At 43.6% G+C, this 22,285-nt stretch overlaps 1 protein-coding gene across 1 annotated transcript in view; it reads left to right on the top strand.

Moving 5' to 3' along the window:
* Window positions 1–5,423: 5,423 nt before the first annotated feature.
* Window positions 5,424–22,285, top strand: part of LOC149340590 (uncharacterized) — a 39,674-nt gene continuing 22,812 nt past the window's right edge. Inside the window, exon 1 of the mRNA XM_089551297.1 lies at window positions 5,424–5,739. Coding sequence (XP_089407423.1) covers window positions 5,664–5,739 — 76 coding nt within the window. The 5' untranslated portion in view covers window positions 5,424–5,663. The remainder of the gene's footprint in view (window positions 5,740–22,285) is intronic.

Here is a 22,285-nt window from a genome sequence, read left to right as displayed (position 1 = left end):
ATTCAATAATATTCTAAGTTGATCAACATCAAAAATAAATAAATTAATTAAAAATCTCCTGTGTCCCTTGGTTTCTGTGGCTGTTGGCTTCCCGCATACTTATAACGAGCCCCTCATTCCCCTACCCTTGTTTGCTATAGGGTAGGGGAATGAACAAGGGTAGGGGAATGAACGAAGCGAAGCATATGCTTTGTTAAAGGAAACATATTTATGCGTCTCGACGTTTCGATCGGAAGACCGATCTTCTTCAGGTATATATATATATATATATATGTCATACGATCTCTCATTGTTCTTTCCTTGTCTTCTGTACATATACTCGTATTGTTGGGGATCACAACCTGAAGACTTTTGAAATCTTGCAACATATTTGGAAGTAAACAGAATAAACAGAATGTTCTATCATCAAATTTTAGGGCAAACTGATCTACACACTTGACTGCTATCTTAGTTCCTCATATACTGAAGCAATATGTTTCGTATGTACTCGTAGGGATGAAAGAAGTTGGGTTTCGTCTGAAGTTGTGTCACAATCGCATTGATTTCGGAGACAGCACGCATTTAAAACTCAGGAATTCAAATCTAGAAGGTAGCGTAATTTTAATATACTCAATGCCTGTTGAAATAATGTACAAAATGTTTGCTTGATTCACTGTGTGTCGAACATTCACTAATATTTATTGTCTAATATGAACAATCTACAACAGCTGTGAAAGTGAGAGCTCTGCCTTGAAAAGTTCCAGCAAATATTTTGCACTTTTTATTAATGATTCTTTGCCTCAGCGATTACTGAATGAATTAGTACGTGCTGTATCATCACTCGAAACCTATTGTGACGGAAGCTTTCAGCATATTTGAAGCGTCGTATGACAAACTTTAACACGGAGTCATAAAACAATGTCTGGTTTTATTAAAAGACCTGGCGGACGATTTAATAGAGCTCTCTTATTGAACATGTTGCGGTTATTTTTTTTGTTACTGAGAGCTATAGCGCAGCAGGGGTAATGTAATTCACGGTTTCCACAAAGTAAAGCTAGAAAAAAATTATTAAGAACCATTCTGAAGGTACACTGCTCTTTGTCATGTCACAAAAAACCTTACGAACTCGCATTTAACATCTTGCTTGTTATGCCAGCAAAAGCCCTAAAGCTAGTATTTGTAATGCTAGAATATCGCCTGCTAAACGAAGACGCAGCCACAAAAATATGTATGTTAATCAGAAAGGACAACGTACCTCTGAATATGCGCGAAAGATTTTCGCAATAGAGCACCTTTGCACTGATATGCTAGTATTTCGTAATTCTAGAGATGGAATGCAGGTTTGCATAGAAAGACGCTGAAGAGTGCTCTCAGATCAGAAGAAGGTTCGTGAGACGTTCTAATCCGACGTCGGTATCACGAAATGTTGGCATTAAGAGTTTATTAGTACGGTCACAAAGAATGCACATTCTGTTCTCCTTCTCAGAATATTCGTTAACGATTGAGCCGTTCACAGCGCGACAAAGGATAAAATTCCCGATACCGGCACGGTTCGTTTTCCTTCATCAGCAGACTTGCATCTGTGATTTTTTCACACCGAGAGAGAGTTCCCAGGTAAACGGAAATTCAAAAATGAGAAAAGAAAAAAAAACTACGAATGATTCTGGGCTCCACAGTGGGAATCTTGCAACCAAAGGGAACAAAGTTTCACCCCGCGCATGACGAACAAGCTGACGGAAGGATGGGCACATCTGAGGGGGGGGGGGGGGGCTGCAACCTGCGGATTCTCGCCGCTGCGGCTTACTTACCCAAGCAGCAGGCTCCCGCAAATCACGTTACGTGGCCTCTCTGTTGAGCCGTCGAAGCCCTGTCGTTTGTGATGTATTTGCGATTCGTTCGTCTTCGTTTACGCGGTGACGCCGAGAACGCTTGTCTCAGGTCGCGCAAGCACCCGCCAGACATGTCGGCAATGCGGCGGCCTCCTCATTGCAAATCGCTGACGAAGTGCTCCCGAAGACGTCCCCTCTGCTCCCGCTTCGATTCGTTGTTGCTTTCCGAGGTTTCTTGCTTGATCATCGACCCTGCAAACAGCGAAGGACTGCAAAAATGGCTTCGGTGGTCGTTTCATTGCAAGAGGTTGCCATGGAGCAAAGATATTCATAAGGGAGCAAGTGGCGGAGGTTATGTCGAAAAGTAATTTTGTGTAGAAGCTCTAGTCTTCTTCAAGCCCGAGAATACCAGGTAAAATGACGAAGTTTTTCAGACGAATATGTCTTTATTCCGAGCATACTCAGACTGGCAAGTTCACTGATTATTCTCATTCTAGTGTGGAGTTTGGCTAAGTATCATGGTGCATGCTTTCAGCGCTGCATTTTAAATTCGTAAGCGCCAGTTCAGCAATCCTTGAATTTGGCCATAGCATAGCGCCCTCCACCAGTTACCATTGCAAACTGAATTTTTCCCCTGAAATAAGTAAGTGTAGAATAAATAGCAGTACTGTTACAGGATTAAGAAAATGATTTCATTTAGCCCCCAACTGAGCGATTCTTAAGGCTACTACAAGTTTGTTTGTTTTTTTTTGTAAGCACAGTGCTCCACTCACGCTGATGATTCATAATAATTTTCCCTTCACTGACATCCACCCAACCCTATAGAGTTTTCCTAAAAACATCGAATCTTTTCAGGTAATGTTTGTGAAATGCTTGTTTTGTGATAAAATTTACTTAGCACCTAATGTGGGCAGTAATTTTGTAATAAAACATTATAAGTAATTCTCAGTTCTGTTTATTACGAATGATATATAAGTGGCATCTGAAATGAAATATCGTCAAACAGTGGTTTCAGCGCTCATTGAGCATATTTGACACTAACACCTTAAAGGCGACGCATGTAATCATGGCCTTAAAAACGTTACCAAAATAATAACGCTTCTAAAAAGAAAATGTACATCTTTATGCTCGTGTTCTAGAACACTAGGCTGTCTTGTACGTATTACAAAAATGAAGTAGCCGACAACAATTACGATTACTTCATCTGAAATGTAACTTACTTCAGTGGCAAATTAAAGCCCCTCACCCGACCCCTTCTAAAAAAAGGAAGTGAACAATTACAAAAAAGCAATGGATTACTATTCCGTTATTTTTGTTTCCATTTTATCAGAATAAAACGCGTGCAAGAATGAACTGGGACACAGATTTCTTGATCACCTGTCCAACACTCATCGGCTGCTAATTTAGTTGTTTTTCGAAGCTTTTGGTCGGCATTTTTTACACCTTTGTGAAAACATAAGCAGCAACACTGCAGGCACTCTCGATGAACGCGCTGCAAGTAAGGGCGGTGTTGCAAGGTACGAAGGCCTTGAGCACCAGCTCGTAGTTACGCAAAGCGCCACGCTTCATTGTTCGCGCTCTAAGGAGACAAAGCTTAGGCTCAATAAGCATGGCCCTCTTCCGTGCGGTGGTGAAGAAATCCGAACCACGCGAAAGAGGGCTAACCGGATGCACGCCGCTTAGGCTTGCATGCCCTGACAACCCTGAGCACGCAGATTTTCCGCAGTCCGACTATTGTCCCTCTATCTCGAAGGAATATTTCGCAGTCGCACAAGTTTTTGCCACGAAGTTAAGGCTCTTATTGTTATACCGGCGCCTACAACTTGTTTTCCAATGGAAAGTATTTGATTACCGTTTACGAATACGAAGCCAGATAAATAAATAGGTTGGGTAGACTAAATCTGAATGTTAGATTAATGGGTCTCTTTCCAACGCTGAAGGCGACTAAAGTAAGCAAGAATGAAAGTTTATTTCACCACTTTAGAGGGCGTTCCTGACAGCACTTAGTCGCGTATGCGCTCCTCCACAGACGCGTATTAGTCGTTTAATGCCATCAATGCTGCATTGTGTATTATTAGCAGCGCAGTTTTGGATAAAACTTAGGAAATCGCAGTGCTCACGTTAGTACTCTTCAAAGGTTGCTCATGAAATTTTTGTTTTCGCTTCATACATGCGTAATAACGGTGCGATTGAAAATAGTGCTAAAAAACTAAACCAGATTTATCAAAATCTAAATCTTATTCATTTGTTTGTATTGAAAAAACACCATTTCTCCAACGTACGTGTGCTCCGTAAATCACCGATGGCGATCAAATTACAGGAACGTGTCTGAGTTCTTTGTTTTCTGCGAAAGCTGCCACAGTGCGTTTTTCTTCAGTTATAGTCTCTTTATGATGTGCTTATCCCGGCTTAATAATGAGCACATTCGTAACTTTTTGCTTGTCAACATGGTTGCTTGTCGTAATGGTTTTTAAGATGTTTTTAACGACAGCCAGGTGTGCAGCGTGCTTTGCGGTAGCACGAAAGCCGCGAAAGAAAGTCACGATAATCGCACGCCTAGAAAATCACAACACTCCCACCTTCAGTTGCATTCAACTTCACGCTCTTCTCTTTCAGAAATTAACTACTACATTTGCTGTTTTTTGCTTCTTCCGAGTTACAGCAGCCACGTAATTTCTCAACCTCCAACTGCCACCAGTGATACATAAATGCAAGCTTTCCCCTGCCTGGTAATTGGCTTTTTAAGGGTGAAATGCTTGGGAATTGGGTCTCTCACCCCACCTTGAGTAGAAGACAAAATACCTTGTGCCATGGCTCTCTTTGGTCACAGATGCCCATGCGCCATAAAAATTCATCATCATCATCAGAAATTAAAACCACGTAAAGTTCACGCCATTCAGTCACTATTTATAATGATAATGATCGTAGTTAGTATTTATGCTCTAAAAAGTTAGAGTAACCACAAAATCATTAAGTTCCAGAAGTTCTGGCACAATTTTTGTGCGCTGGAAAGATTGGCCTGGACAGCTGCAGCAACTATCTGACATAAACAGCGAAATGCACTAAAGCGCCTATGCAGGCCGGATCAACTTCATTATCAGAAGAACTGGTGATCCAGCCTTCTTTCGTCATTGTCAATCCGGTGGTCGCAAAAAGAAAAAGTACCCGGGTAGCAAGCGATGTCAGCGCACGTTAAAGAACTGCACTTGGTCGAAATGAATTCGGATTCCTGCAGTTCGGAGCTTCGAGGTGTTAAACATAACATAACATAACATAACATAACATAACATAACATAACATAACATAACATAACATAACATAACATAACCACAAACTTAAGATAACATGAAATGGCAGAACGTAATTTAAAATCTCCTTTAAAGCTGCCTTCACCTTTAAAAGCGTCTTAATGCGGCAAAGCCAGTTGCAGCTGCCAGCTCGAGTGCACGTGCGTGCGAGGGCTCGGTACAGCCGTGCCGAAGACGCCTGCCCCGACGAACGGCGGCCGCTCCCCCTCCCACCGGTCGATGGGCGCGCCTCGCCTAGCGGGCGCCTCGGGAAGCGGAGCGGTCCGACCCGCGGCACTGGCCGGGTTTTTCATTGCAGCCGGCGGCGTCCGTGGCACACTGCTGCTGCGCTCCTCGCAGCACCGGGATCGCGCGCGCGCGCGGAATATGCGGCTCGCCGGGAGAGCCGGCTGCTCGCCGGGCGATTCGGGCCGCGCTTCTCGTTGACGCCGGCGCGCGATCGCCGTCGAAAGCGGCGGCGGCGCCGACGACGAAGACAGCGCTCGCGAGCCCCGTGTCTCGGCGCGGGCCGCTTCTCTGGTCGCTTCTTAACCACGCGACTGGCGCCATGCGACTGGGATACTCTGCCATCGCGCACTCTCCACCCGTCGTCGTGGCGGCTCTCATCTTGTCTTACATCCTTGGTGAGTCTCCTCCACTGAAAACACACTTCACTTGCGAAGTAACAGCAGGCGTAGGCGTCGTCACACCTCTTACGAACCTGTGCCACTTTTTGGCTTTATTCCGGCTTTTGACCGTATATAAAACGTAAGTGGAATTGTTGCCACAATTTTAGTAAAATTAACTTTTTTCTAATTGTATTTTTTTTTTGGCCTGTGTGAGGTAACTCTAACGAAGCTTATGCGCCGCAAGCAGCAAAACTGTCTTTTTTTTTTCTCGCTTTTTCATGGACAAGAAAGTTCGTTCTTACGCTCGGCTTCATTAACACTGCACTGCTAGTCCAGGTTATTTATAGATGGGCACGTCGCTGAAAAGAAATTTGAACACTTCTTTTCAAAGGTAGGATTTGTTTGTATAGTTCAGCGTTCTTCAACTATTACTTCTAAATTGACGCGGTCCAACTGTTGTTGCATTGTGGAGTGAAGTTTCTCTTTATTCAGCGTAACCATCACAACAACTTTCCTCTTAAGAAATGTGCTCATATTTACCTTGTTATTTTCACATAAAAAGCAGCCTTTTTATTACTATTTACATCTAAGGATAGAAAGGGGGAAAAAATAGGCTGACATTTTCAGCTGTTTAAGTTGAACACGAACAACCGCGAATTGGCTGGAAGAAGAGTGGGATTTAGCAGCACTTTCAACTTGAGGTAGAAAAAAAGTACACCCTCAGCTTGCAGGGAATTTTTAAATAAATGTGGAAAGAAAACAGCGCATGCTGAAGAATTGAAGTACAATTTTTTGTGCAGTTTTTCGTTTAGACATTCAGTAAGATTCATGAGAGTTGTAATTCAAAACAAAAGAAAGTGATTAAACCTGCAAGTAAGAGAAAGATTGAGTTTTAGAACAGTCATTATCTATTTGCCTATTGCATAAGAGACCTTTCCTAGAATGGTAAAGTTACTTTAGTTTGTGAAGAAAACTAAACTAGACGGCCAGATTTCTATCTTTATGCTGTCCCGTTTTTTGCGTTATATAAACATTTGTCTACTGCCCCTTAAGACTAACGGGATTAGTTGAAACATCCGTCTAGTTGTTAGGTAACTCTTCCCATCTTCATTCTTTTATTCATTGCACAACAAGCGGGGCCAGCAGTGTTTCAGCTTCCGCTATATCTGCGAAGTTTCGTATTGTGCGAAGTTGGAACAGTAAATTTGCTCGGACGGCAGTAGCGTATAAATAAGTCGTAGCGTGCTCTTCGCATCTTCTTCTAGCATTTATATTTTTTTTACCCCACTAGATCGTACTCTCGCCAACCAAGGTGATCCGCAGCTTGGGCAGAAAAACGAAAAAAAAAGATAAATGCTCTTCCAGGACCTGACGTTAGAGAAACATAAATTACAGCACTTTATCAAAAACGCTCTGCGCTGGGTGGAGCCCCCCGAAGGAGCTATCAAAAGTATAGAGCTGCTCGAGGAAAGGCCGCGCTCTTTCTTGCTTCTTTTTCTCGACTTTGTGTATGTATATCTACTTTAGAACGCCCACGAGGACTGATGCCCCCAGTCAACCCCTCTTTTAGCTCGAGATTTATTTCTGGCGCTCAGTAAGTAGCCACGGTAAAGCTAGCGGAAATAATTGAACTCTAGACTGCTTAAGACGCATTAGCTGCATTTCTTGCTGATGTCTTGCTTTGGCCTTATTAAAGATCTTGCGCAACTTTTCACTTATGGGCGATGGCTGAATACAGGATGAGGGTTCTGACCACGTCCATTTGGTGTATTTTTATTTGTATGGAAGCCACTGTTGGTGTTGAAATATCACAAACGGCTTTTCGAAACACCTGCCCTGTTTTCATTCGCCGAAAGCGGAACAGTAAATTCTGTGCCTTATTCAGCTTAAGCAAGTGCTATAAATGACACTGCATTAATATATTAATTTCTTCCTAATGACCAGGGAAGATATACTTGAGTTCTTGTTTTCTGTCCATATTCCTTTTTTTTTAATCGCGTATATAAACGAACGCCATGCATAATAAGTGAGTGATGTTTACCATTTCTGTTGCTTTGCGTCGAAGAAAGAAGAGATAACTTTTTATCTGCACCATCCGTTCAAGATGACCAGAATAACTTGTGCTTTTTTCCGGGTCCCAAAGCGTAAGAATTAATCTTTTTCACAGCTTCTTCAGAAATGAATGTATGCCGAAGATGCTGTGCCTCTAATGAATGAACGACATATTTGTGCAACAGTCTCTATTCTGGTTAGATGATAGGCTCGCATTAGTTTTTAAAGACCTTTCACTTCTATATATGTCGAGAAACTGTCGAACAAATGCATGCGGGTTAGGCAGACGTATCAGAGTTATCAAGTCTCGATAACTATACTTTTCATGAGTTCAACAATTAGCAAGGCGACTTTTTAAGCTGTGTTAGAGTGTACAAAATTAATACGATATGGGTGAAAAGTCATGCGCTTCCTCGCCGCCTGATGGTTTGAAGTTTTCCCCTCTCCTACTTTATTCGCGGCAGAAAAATTAGACAATTCCGGGTTTCGCTCACAACATTTAACGAGTTAATCTTGTATCGCGAGAAATTGGAGGCAGTTCTTGGAAAGACACATTATATAACTGTTTAAAAGTCAACAGAAATAACGTGAAGTACTCTGACCTGACCTCAGTAGTAAAAAAGAAAGATGCGTACGAATCACGACCACTTCTTTCTCCTTTGAGAAGGCCGCCTTCTGCGCAGATTCAAAAGCCCCGAACGGCGAAAGGGGCTCGTTAGGGATCTTCACATTCTGGAATGGCATTAGTTGGAGCAGCGATCCGAAATTGAATTCCAAGGAGACCGTTTGTTTCGCTGCCGCCGTGACCTTTTTCGTTGAGATGGGACCATGTACGTCGATGCGTGCCCTGTCTTTGCAATGCTACGAAAGTTTCGATGGAAAAGCGCATTAGCTGAACGCCGATATTCACCAGGAGCCACGCTCATTTCGGTGTCTCACGTCTAGGGTACGCGTCTAAAAAAGCAGTTTAGAAAGTAATCCTGATTTCCACGTCGCAGGAATTGCGTTCAATTTTTTAAGTTCCCTTACTTTCGTCCACGAAAGAAACAAAACACAACACAGAGAGACTTCGTCACGTTAAACAAAAAAAAAAGTCTGTAGAGTAGGTTTTGAATGAAAGACAAAGTAATTCACAGAGTCTTGTTTGTATAGAAGAGGAAAATATTCTCTTATTCGACAGACAAGTTTATTGTATACGGAGGCTGATTTCATTTATCTCAGGAAATGGGAACATTTTTGGCTGTATTGTTGTATCAATGAATCATTCGCATAGGTATGTTTTTGAGGCGAATACCAACTGAATCTCTGACGTCACGTTGGCTTGGTTGAAGGTACCGCACTGCCAGTCACGGTTTCCTCAAAGAGTATTGTACTCAAAAACAAAGACATGATTAAAAAGCGCAGCGGGGAGTCTCAAATTTTTAATGCGACATCAGAAGTCTCATGAGGTCGAAATGGGTTGTCGGTCTTAAATTTCTCCCATCGTTTGGAAGGATCTATAAACGATGGGTTGGAAGTAGCGTCAGCAGACCAGATTATTTTTGTTGACTGAAGTGAAGTAACGTCAGCAGGTTGGAAGTGACGCATGTCCGGCAAAGAAATCAACAGTTTTATGGCAATCTCATTGTTAAAAAATAATGTAATTAAGTTTCCCTGTGAATTAATTCCGTTTTCTTGAAATAAGATCCACAAATATTTAGGCTCAAGGAAGTTAACAATAATGAACAATTTCTTCGTGCACCCTTTAAAAAACTGCTCGTGCACTGATCTTTAGTTTAACTTCATCTTAAACATCCATGTTAGTATGAAAGGATGTAATTTTAATAATCTCCTGAAGCTTCTGTCATTATTTTGGTTTTCAAACAGCAGTGCGACCCATATACCGCGGTCACGTCAACTCTTCGACTCTGCCACATGCCAGCTCATCTGCCCACTGACTCAGTTTTACAGTCAAGCGTTTCTACTTCTGCAGTAAATGTTGCCGGCATTGTGCAAGTGCATTCCTTGGACTGAAACCACAAAGAATTGGGATGTTTTAATGAGCCTTCTCACCTTTAACTGCAGGAAAACAAGCTCTGCTCTCTCCAGTCGCTTCTGCCATGCTGAGAGCATTCATTCCAGTGCAGTGTTGCTATATCTTCATGAGCAATAATCAGTCTTGCGTATATAATTGAATTAGTTATTTCTGCTACCAACGGGAACTGATTGTTATCGGCCGCTCCAGTTGGCTGTATAGAATTTCTGCTTCTTTGCTCTCACAGCAGCGAGACAATGTGAGTGTACCGTGAGTCGTCGCATGTAACGGTACTATACCATTGATCTGGACAGAGCGTCAGAAAAATAGTATCACACTTCGTAAGCCGTCAAAGGCAACGGGAAAAATATGAAGCAGCGCAGTGGGGAGTTTCAAGTGAAATGAAGTCTGATCAAGAGTTTATTTACATCATCTTGATATCCGGCCCGCAGAAAAAAAAAAGGTCGCAAAAAAAAAACCTTGCTTGCTTTTTCAGAAGATAAAGTATTTGGCGATTTTTGAGCTTGGAACGAAGGCAACGCATTGCGGTCGCGGTAAGTAAAGTTAAGACAATTAATATGACAGCAATCAATAACAGTCAAAAGAATACGTTATGAAGCTCCAAAAAAGGTGGAATGCTCGTCGCTTCGCCCTTTCACAATTCCAATGCCTGTGTGTCTACCTGAGCGCGAGACATTTGCCAGCTGTCATTTTTCAAACGAGCCGCTCGTTAGAAAGATACGTACGCCTTCCTCGAATTTAGCTCCGGGAGCTTACGGCTATTAATGATGCCTCTGTGACATATCTGACCGGAAATATTTCGAAGTGATCAAGCCATGTCAGCTATCGAGCAGCATTAGCGTGCCCATATGCGCAACCGTTACTTGCCCCTTGCCTCTTCGAAACTCGGTGCGATCGAAGGTCAGACGGCGGCGCCTATGTGGAGAGACGTGGCCACGCGGTCTGTTTGTGGCGGCGTTCATTTGTACACTCGTGACGTGGGTTCCGCGGGCCGTTACGCTCCGCTGATAATGCGCTGATAAATATAAATGTACCGCTGTTAGGAGGGAGATTAATGGCAGGAAGGGGCCTAACGACCTCGAAAGAACCAAAACAGGGGTATTTTTTTCCCGGGCATTGTTATGGGACATTTGTTCTCCTTGCATGTTATTTCGCTTACACGTCGTGGGTGCGACGTGAATAAGTCGCCGGCATTCACAAGTACCAAACAGAGGCGTACAACGCAAAAAGGACGTGTTACAGCAAAGCATGACTTTCTTTCTCTTGCTTTCTTTTTCTCTCACCTGACGACCACTTACTCATTCTCTCATGCGAAGCCTGAACGCGCGAAATAATGGGTTGTACGAGCCAGATGGCCATGTACTTGTTAAGGCAGCCGGTAGTCGCAACGTAGTGTCATAGTGGTCCCTTTCGTCGTCATGTACGTATTAGAACTCGTTAAAAGCAGCGTTTATATTAAGGCGAAGTTTTGACATTGTGCTACAAAATTCGTCCTTGTCCTTGTTTCAGGACTCCGCATATGGTGGCTGCAAACTGGTAGTATAGTGATATAATTCAGCAAAATTGAATGACCTCGTCATTGCAGACACTTTTTCTAATTACAGAGGATTATCTTGCCTATAGCGTGCATGACCTACAAGTTAATTTTTTTATTATTATTGTTATTATTAGAAGAATGAGAAGTTGTCAGATAACCTCAATTTCACGCTGCACCTCGGCGCTCATCGAGAAAGCATATTTATCTTTGCGAGGCGCACCACTTGGAGATAACACAAAACACGACACTGGGGGAAGGCAACCAGCCTTACTATCGAGCGGGCTTTGAACTACCATTCATAATTGTTGTCTTTTGTGTAGAAAATTGCGAAATCTATTTCGTTTTTTTTTTCTGTGCATGTGTATGTATGAGCGAGAAAAGTACTTGCGCATGTGCTCGGGTAGCTGCGTATACTACGCAGCTTTCCACTCTGCAACAATGTGCACTGTCGCCACAGCGTTTCCCTTGAAGCTATACTTCGAATCCGATGAAAATACTGGAAAGAAATATTCTAACGAGTGGTGTAAAAACAAAGGGATGAAAACGATGATTATGGGCATTGCGTTGACAGCATGATTATTTTGGGTAGAATTTTGCCTTCACCTCTGCCGAAAGAACAAGATGCCATATTAAGCGCAAACGCTACATTTCTTTTTTTTATGTATGCATATATTCGCCCTTCCCTGAATTCTGTCCAAACGGAAAGTCTTTCACTTATTGGCCGTTTCTTCTTATGCAGAGCAACACCAAGCGGGATTCCAAACCTTTCAGTTATATCATTTTTTTTCTCATCGCGTGATCATGGTTCTTAAAACAAATATCCGGAGGCATGTTCTCCGAAGGATATCTAATAGATGTTTCACCCGATAACGCGCATCCTTCACTACGTCAAAGGGTTTAACTTGGCACGCTCCGATGTTTTTTTCTTTGGGTCGAACTTGCAAAAATCAAATGTCTCTCTTAGAAGCTGTGTGAGAAAGCACACTCCCGCTTAAATTCTGCTCGCTGCGCACAGACGAAGCAAGAAACGCACAGCAAAAAAAAAAAAAAATCGGTAACGTGAAAAGGGAACAAATAATTATCATGCTCCGAACTCTCGCTTTTTTTTTAAATCAAAATGCTTTTTTACTCGTTTCCTTCCCTTTCCTAATTACTTTAGCAGCCGGCATGGGCGGTCGCTCGTTCCAAAACAAAAGACTCCAAAACGGGCCAATTTAAGAGGCTACATTGTTAACGGGCTAGACCGGCGCGAGATGAACAAAGGCGAGCTCATCGGTTCCCAGCAGCGCCGTGGCGGCAGCAGCAGCAATCACCACGGTCGCGACGCTGCGAACACTGCTGTTTCTAACGGCGCCTTCGAGCTATTAGGACCCCACTGGTCTTTTGTGCGGAGCAGTGCGCAGGTCCCACACCCTGCAGCTCTGTGGCGCCGTCCGTTTCGCCACGCCGTCTTCGCTCCATCGCTTTCTGGGCCGAGAGAGAGATAGAAAGAGAGGAGAAGGAAAAGTGCGAAAGCGGGTTTCCAGGGAATTGGGCGCATTGGAACGAACTAGATGTATAGTGCGCCGTCCACGCAGTTTACCAGCTCCCGAGCAACTGCCTTGCCGGATTGATTCACAAGGTAAAGCAGGCAATTTGGAAGCCCATTCTCATTATGAGAACTCAACGGGCGCCGGCTAATTTGGCCTCCTTTCAAGTGCGTTCCTTAATGAGGAGAGGTACGAGTGCCATTTCCTCCTCAGCTCTTTCGCCTCCACTTCTGCCTCTCATCCCTTTCACCTCCGCCTATGCCTCGTCATTCCTGTATCTATCCTTTCCCTCCTACGTCAGCGTGTACTTCCTACTCTGGCTTCGTCCCGTACGTTTCAACCTCCTTCCGGCGTCCTCCCTGTTTATCACCCTCCCCCAAATCTCCCCCTTTCACCCATTATCCGCCTCCCGCTCTGTTCGCGTTTTCCCCTTTAGGGCTCCCGTGCGACGTGGCCGAAATTCCGCGGGTTCTCAGGGGAGAGCCCCACCCCAGCCATCTTCGGGTCCCGCTTCGACTGGTGTGCGTTCATCGTCGATTTCCAATAGTGAAGGGGAGCTTCCTGGCCGCGCCACGTTTCGGCTTCCGTCTCCACCACCGCTCTCTCGATCTGCCACCTCCACCGCCACCCCCTTTTCTCTCTCGCTCTTACTTTACTTCTTTTCAAAAATCCAGTCACGGTTCGCGTGCGATCGAAGCCTCAAAGTAGAGCCCACCGCCACTCCAGGCTAGCGTGGGGCTTGACTTGACGTCCGTGTCTGACCTTGTCGATATCCACCAGGCAGACAGGACAGCGAAGACAACACAAAGAGAAAGCCAGTATTAAAAGTACCCGCTCTCTGTTACTCCGTATGTGTACAGATGCACTCATCTACTCTCTTCCAACATGTGACAGCTGTAACCATATTCCTGATAGTAAAAGCGATGAAAACAACACACAGATGTCTGCGCCTCTACACTGTGCGTACGCCGACGAAGATAACAAAAAAAGTTTTCATTTGAGCAGTCGCATTGATTTGGTAAGAGCCAATTATTCCTTTGCGTTTGTGCTGAGGGGTTAACAGATCATTATTTACCAAAAATAAATGTTGAAAGTTCGGGTTTCAAGAACAAAACGTGTAAGTTCTACTCCGCACAGTGTATGAGAAAAGCAGGGGTTCTTTCAAAGAGCGAATGCAGAGCAAACGATCAAAGGAGGCAAACGGCAGTGAAAAGAACTCGGGGTGAGCATGCGTAACATTGGAACATGCGAAAAATATTTTCAATTTTTCCTTTCTGGTTGCTTATAATTATAGTTATATTGGCTGAAGGGCAGCTTGACCAAGCAGTGTCATGACGCAAGGTATCTTTGTCTGCACATGCTATGGTGAAAGACGCATTTTAAAATCACTTCAACCCAGCGAAGCCAAGCATCAGACCAGGAAAAACCTTACACCTATTGGAAATTTTGTGCACCCGCGTTACTGGGAATCGAACTCCGAACCTTCCGCATTCAAGGCAGATACTCAAACCACTAGGCCACCATTGCGGTGCGTTTTAATGAAGCGACCAGTTGTGCGGCAACAGCATTTTAACAAATGTGGCAATAACAGTAATGGGGTCCCTCACATTTCTTTTATTCTATCTATTTATTTAGTATAATCCGCTAGCCTCACGTACGAGGCTGTTGCAGAAACGGGCGAAGGAACGCGTAAAGAAACACATTTATGAAAGCGAAATACTTATATACAACCTTATAAAATTTTAAGTGGCAATGTCGAACATAAGCCAATATCAGTACCTACAGCTCGTAAATTTTACAATATCAAACAACTTCAAAGAATAAGGATAGCAGCAGCCATGACAGACATGTTTCACAAAAAAAAAAAAAAACATGACAGCATTCTTTGGTATAATCCAGATTAGCGGAACCTTCGAAAAAAAAGACATTTTTAGACTGTATAGAATGGTTGCATTTATTATACAAAGGACGCGAAATGTCATTTCATATTCCTTCTCGCGAGAACGGCGGGAAAACTGTCTTTCATGTTGCCTTCCCCACTGCACAGATTTTATTTTATAGCTTAATATAAGCATGAAGAACGATAAATGAAACAAAGAATTCAGCGCAAATAGATTTTTATCTTTCGTTGTACTTATGAGCATTTCAAGGCATGCCTAAACTTCACGTATGGTTATTTCCCTTTTGCGTTGTCTAGGCATAGTCTTTCCGAAGTTTGTGATGACTACCCCTACGCATAATTCAGTTTACGCTTGCTAAGGCGTACAAGGCAACTTCCCTTTCATACAACCTTATCAGACAAAGCTTGCCAGTGTTCAGTATAACTTTTTTGCTTAATACTCAAGTGGAACCGCCAAGACAACAGAGTTGTTTTAGTCGATCATTTTCTCAAAAGCAGAATTCCCCCAAGCAGAACACATTGTTTCTTGCAGTTCTTTAATTTTAAACCTTTCGTGACAACTAATCGTGACAAATCCTGTCCGAGAACGAGCGTACTGGGTTGACGCGTTATCAGTTGCAGCTTTTGCATTGTTTGGTTTTTATTGAACTTTATAAGCTCTACTCTTTCTAATGCCAGTTGCCCTGCTACTGTAATAAATAAACAAGTACACAGTTCTTAACCTGCCCTATCGACATTCTATGTAAGAACTGTAAGTATTGAGAGATGGTTTTCAAAACTCATCAGACACAGGTCAAGTACTATGCAAGCAACTAAAAATATATACTAGGGCTATCTTTTAATACAACAAGAAAAATTTACAAAGCATAGTTTTCCTGAAAGAACTCAAATACTAACACTAACATAAGCATTATTTTCCTTCTTTTGCTGCCCTTAAAAGCTTTATCGATGTATTTTGTACGTCGTACATAGTACAAGCGATTAGAATATAATTCTATTCATACAGTAAGCACGCAACGTTTCTATTGTATATAAATGAAGTTAGCAGTGTTCAGTACTAATGCCATACTTTATGCATTAAAAACCCATAGTTGTGAATCTAAAGTGTTCGAATTTCGTTCATTCTGCTTCCTTAGAAAATGTTTACGAAGTTGTAAAATAGGCGAAAAATTTAAGAATACTAGCTTCAGGATTATGCACTAAATAGGTGTACCTCAACAAAATTAATTAATCCTTACTCATTAGGGTCACCAACTTGCACTTTTCCCGTCATGAATTGATGCATACTACTTGAACAGCCAAAAGACGCGGGTCCGAACCTGGCCGCGGCAGCTGAATTTCGATATAGGCGAAATTCTAGAGGCCCGTGTACTGTGCGATGTCAGTGCACGTTAAAGAAACCCAAGTGGTCTAAATTTCTGGAGCCCTTCACTATGGCGTCTCTCATAGCCTGAGTCGATTTGGGACGTTAAACCCCCGTAAACCAAACCTTAAACCAAACTTGAACAGCACATGTGCATTTCAAATTTGACTATTTCTTCTTAGACAGGAAAGTGGATTGTCAAAAAGCCATTCAGAACTCAGCACAAATTAAAAGCGACCGCTTCTCTCCTATACATTTAGATTCTCAACTGCAACCGCTAGGTCGCGTAACGGTATCCTTCAGCAAAGCCGACCCGCATCGGCTATCAAACTGTTCAAACAAATCTCTTCAACGCTTGGGCGGCTGCACCGACGGTTCTTGTCCCCGGAGTTCACACACGACGATCCAGCCGCACTAGAAAGAAAACGACACGGTTCTGCACTCGGGGATGTTGGCACACGGGAAACGGGTTGAGAACCTGTATCCAGGACCCCGTCAAAAGTGCAGAGTTATATTTACCTCCCCCGCGAGGTCGTCTTTTCCTCTTCATGGCGTTTCCGGCATTCGTTCATGCCTTATGGCACACTCTGTATCGCTGCATTTTCTCACATCTTTTGGCAGCTTGTTCTCAAGCGGTAATGCATGCTGGTCGAAGCAAAATAATTAAATGCAACAGCTTTTTTTTCGGGGCTTTCACATTTCTTTCTGCAAGTACGCTGAAATTTTCCTCTCATCAATGATTAGCGCGTGGCATCGGTTAGGTTCTTGCCCTTTTTTTCTACAGTCGTCCACAGACCTGTCGAGATCACTCGAAGTCGGTGCCGTCTGAGCTCCGCAGCGCGCAGAGCGACGTCTAGCGGCAGCGCCTGGTTCGAGATTACGCATCTGTGAGTGTCGTCTGAGCATCAGACATGCGCTATCTCGAACCATGCACTACCACTAGACGTCGCTGTGCGCGTTGCGGAGATAGCGAAATTCCAATTAAGTTGATTAATGAACTTGGCCCAAAAAGCAAGGAAACGTCGATGAAAGCATTCGAGACAGTCATAACAAATAAGCAAATTCCGCACAGCTGGATACAGAGTAAAATGAATTTGATTTATAAAGGGAAAGGAGATAAGATCAACATAATATCCTTCCAAGCAATTACGATAACATATGTTATATACAGGCTGGCAATGCAAGCGGTGAAATTATAAATGCAGTCATGGGTAGAAGGTAATAGGATACTCGGAGAACTTCAGAATAGATTCAGAAGGAGTAGGCGCTTAGATGATAGCCTGTTCGGGCTTACCCAATGCATAGAAATAGCAAAGCCGGAAAACAGAACCCTATATTTAGCCTTTCTGGAGAAAAACGGTGGATACGACAACGTGAACAGGGAACTCCTGTGGAACATATTAAAAGATATAGGCATCGGTCATGAGGTAACTGAATTTCTGCAGGAAATCTACCGAGATAATAAAGTTGAAATTACATGGGAAGAGATGAAAAGTACCGCAACTTTGGGGGTACACAAAGGATTAAGGCAAGGTTATCCTCTATCACCGCTGCTGTTTATGCTTCATGTGATAAATATGGAAAGACGGCTACAAGAAAGTTTTCTAGGATATAATCTGGCGTACAGATTAGGCGGAAATGTAGCTGAGCAGCGGCTGCCGGGTTAAATGTATGCGGACGACATTGCACTGTTAGCAGACAGCCAGGAAGATTTTCAAACTTTGGTTAATTGTTGTGGAGACGAAGGAGACGCTCTAGGTTTCAGTTTTAGCGCAACTAAGTCAGGTGTCATGATTTTCAACGATACAACTGATCAGGTACTTGCAACACAAAGCCACGAAATACCCAGAGTGGCAGAATACAAATACCTCGGGATATGGCTAAATGAAGGGCAGATATACGCTGAAAAGCATGAACAATAACTTAGGGTAAACGGGCGAAGAGACGCCTGGATAATGAAGCATGGGGCATTATGGGGGTACAACAAATAAGAAGTACTGAGAGGTATTTGGAAAGTAATAATGGGGCCGGGGCTTACTTTCGGGAATGCGGCTCTGTGCTTAAGTTCAGTCGAGATTAGACATAAATCAGAGAGCTGTTGGAAGATTAGCACTAGGTGCCCACGGCAAAACCACAAACAAGGCAATGCAAGGGGATATGGGCTGGGCATCGTTCGAAGCGCGGGAAGCTAAGAGTAAAATGCTATATGAAAAACGCCTGAGGAAATTGGACGATAACAGGTGGGCAGCTAAGGTATTTAAATACTTATGCAGAAAGAGCGTTGACTCACAGTGCCGGAAAAGAACTAGGAAACTAACCAGTAAGTATGCCGGACATGAGGACGGAGAAAGAAAGAGCATTAAACGACAGGTTAAAAACACGGTAGTTTAAAATTGAATTAATTCAATGGAAAAGAAGCATAGTGTAGAACTATATCGATACTGGAAAAAGCAGATCAGGAAAAAATTTTTCTATAACTCAAGAGGCAATGCTCTACTCTTCGAAGCTAGTTCAGGGTGTCTTACAACGCGCAGCTATTTAAAAAAATTTAACGAAAATGATGACACATGTGCTGTGTGTGGTAGATCTGTAGAAATAGTTGAACACCTCATACTCAAATGTGATGGTATCCATCCGGATGTCGATGCAGGTACAGTCACTTTTCTTGAGGCCCTAGGGTTTAAAGATAATAATGGTCATGTAAATAAATCTGCAGTGGAAGTTAGCAAAAAGCGATTGGAGGATTAGTGGCTCAAAAGCAGAGAGGTGGCATCAGGTTAGAAGTGTAGGAAACCGTAGTGAAAGAAGATTGCGAATTTTAATGAGAATTAACGGCACAGTTGAACAAAAATAAAGAAAAAAAAGGCTGAGCATGGTGGCAATTGCCACCACCTCGTTTCAAAGGGGGCTCTCCTATCTATCCATTCATCCATTTAGCGCAGACGGCACGGAGTTCGAGCGCTCTCGACAGGTCTGTGGACGACTGTACTAAAGCCTTAATATAAGCTTTCAGCCGATATGGATGAAAAACAGAAAGAATGCAGGCAAAGCTGCAGCTGTGTCTCGCGTTGTCGTTAAAGCGTGCAAGAACTTTCACCGCTTGGGCAGCTGCGACCTATTCGTCCAACTTTCTCTACTTCGTCACGGGTAGCGATGAAACGGTGACCGCCTTCTCCGCCACGCCAAATGCGCTGCCGACTACGAGTCACTTTTGTGCGCCGCGACCACTGAACTCCTACGATACCAAAACTGAAGTACAAGTTATTTTCGAAGATGGAAATAGATCACTTCATGGCTGCCACCTAAACTACAACCCAGCGCAAAAGTACAGACGCCAGCTGTCTTCATCGTCGCAGAACAGCACATTTTCACCCCCTTAAAGGTCGCCCGCATTATCGCACCGTAACACGAGTTCTTCGAGGCACCCTTTGTTTTCTCTTTCTCCTTTATCGAAGGCAAAGAACGGAGACTGGAGGAGCCGTTTACTTGCATCTCGGGAGATTTGGTGGACCTCTTTTTCTCTCTGTCCCGTCCCAGGAGTCCGTGTTTCACGCTCGTTGGCGGCTTTCTTGTTCCTGCTGCCGAAGGGCGCTTTGCCTTCCTCCTCCCAGTCAACTTCCCTGAGCTTTCTCCGCCATCCTTCCTCCCGGACTTCTTTTATTATATTTTTTTAATTCTTGAAGGATTCTGAAGCTCCTGCCCAGCCACCAGGCCTTTGCACGTTCTTTTCAGTCGCCACGACCTCGACGTCTCCGAGAGCCAGAACACAAGCAGTTCCTGGGTTCCCCATCTCGGCGCTCGGTCATGTTTTTATGTTTAACATTTCATTGTGCGCTCAAGGCTTTTGCGTGGGTCTCTCTCTTCGGTTCGGAGCGCGGAGGGCGGAGTTGTGTGCCTTGTCCACTGGTCATATTTGTTTCCAGATTGAATGTCATTCCTTCGCCCGCGATGCCTCCTTCGGTTTTCATTTCGACGACACCGGACTTGTTCGAAGGCCACCCCGATTTCATCCGCTCCGTCCAAGGCGCCCTGCTGCAGTCTTCATTTTGTTTTCCAGTGGGCGTCTTCTTCTTTTCATCGCATCTCGGGGCCCATCCGGATTTTCCAATTTTCTACGGACTCACTGCATTGCTTTCACAGTCGCAGTGCTTTTCTACTTGTACGTGATTTGTATAAATCTGAAAAGAAAAAAGATTGATACGACCAATAACACAACATTGATTTCATTTTTTTTTCTTTTTTTTTCTTTAATGACTTCTACAAAGCAATACAGCTGTAAAAAGAGGTAGTGCATGCTCACGCGCTCGGCCATAAGACTTGTTGGTTGTTTTTATCTTCATATGTTACTAAAAAAATTACTCTTTCATGACGCGTGATGTTACTCTGAAACGGTCCCTGAAAGCTCATTAATCGTGGAATAAATAATCGAGAAGCAGAAAACTCAGATTATATAAAGCAATATATTTTAGCTGCACTTAACAAATATATTATGCATGCTTAATTTAGCCCGGAAACATTTTGTTAGTATAAAGGAGGCTGATGGACGGAATAAGAAAGCGCAATTTTTCCTTCGCTACGCCAAGCAAAGCTATTTATAATGGAATCATTACGTAGAAAGCGGCATCAATAAGGAAACAGCAGCTACAGTGGGAATCTGCATACATAACCGTGCCATAAATGAGACCACCGTTAGCGTTGGCGCCGGCCAACGCTAACGACGTTCTGCTTGTCGTGAGCGCGGATCCGCGCTCTTACGTCTCAGTCCCGTGGGCCATACGTTGCACAGAGCTCCGATCGCCCATGCAGGAGTGCGAAGTCGGATTCGGCAGCGATAACAAAGCTCAAATTCTGAAAGGTGGGCGGTGTTGTACACTCTAATGTTCGACACACTGTTGTTCAGGAATATGTTGCCAAAGAAAAACTGTCTTTGTTTGGACCGATAATGCGTACTGCTGCCAAGAACCAGCTTGCAGGTTTAATTATTCGATCTTGGAGTGAGAGAGAAAGGAAGTAGCGGTTTAATGAAAGGCAGAGTTCAACCGGCCGTGAAACAGCGCCGATGTGCTACTCTTCGTTGGGGAGAGGTTTTGAGAGAGGAAGACAGAAACGAAATGAATGCACCAGATATACTAGGTACAAATATACTAATATACTAATTTCATTCGGATGAATGTACATAAAATGGGAATGCAGGAAGCTAGTAACGTTAGTGAAGAAATTCAGTGTACTGCAAATGGGCAGAAAAAAAAAAATCAGTGCATGGCGAATACAACCCAGGGGGAATGCAAGGACGGTTTTAAAGTGTTTAAATTACTCGGGTGTCCTCCGAATGGGCAAATACAATGTTATGTGGATGGCGATGCTGCGCAGGGCATGTCTAGAGACCTAGAGCCTAGTTTATTGTTAGCAGTACTTGTGTGAGAGACTCCGTTCCATGCTAATAATACGCTCGCTCGTCCGTTTAAGTTGAACATTCTAACGTAATGTTCTGCACAGTCTCATATGAGCCGCCGTTGTCACAGTTTGTACCGCTCACTCGGCCTAAGTGCTGTCGGAAGCTGTTTGCAAACGTGGTACTTTCGGTTACAGTATCTTCACTCTGACCGAAGCTAAAAAAATTTAGCTTTCATATATAATTCACGTAAGAAAAGCGCGCCTGTCGCACAAACGGTAAAATCTATACGTACATATATTCTGACGGAGGCCAGACCTTGACCGAAACGTTAGAGAAAAGAAAGTCGCTTTTCGACCTTTACCTCATTAAACCGCTCGGCAGTGGTGCATCCTCAGAAAGAAAAAAATATATGGCAGGGGTTTCAAGTAGTTAAACTGAGTAGACGTGCGAAAGCAGGTGTTCGTAGTTTAATTGTATGGGTCACTTAAGCTCCGTCTTACGGGTATGAAGTGATATCTCTAGTGAGTTAGTGCTCATGTATGCAGAAATGGGGATTATCTACTTAACATTCATAGACGGCAGTGAGTCCTCCTATTACTACCAGCGCAGTGGCGTAGTGGTTAAGAGATGCGACACTACACTAGCCACTGACTGCACTGGCAGGTGGCTGTTTCCATCGCAGCCATCGGTAGGCGGATTGTGCGACCAATGTTGCTCTTCCCGAGCAACCTCTCGCGCACCTGGCGCCAC

This window comes from Amblyomma mixtum, chromosome 6, assembly GCF_055824585.1.
Source record: "Amblyomma mixtum isolate Tamu chromosome 6, ASM5582458v1, whole genome shotgun sequence".
Lineage (NCBI taxonomy): Eukaryota > Metazoa > Arthropoda > Arachnida > Ixodida > Ixodidae > Amblyomma > Amblyomma mixtum.
This window is presented reverse-complemented; position numbering and strand designations above follow the sequence as displayed.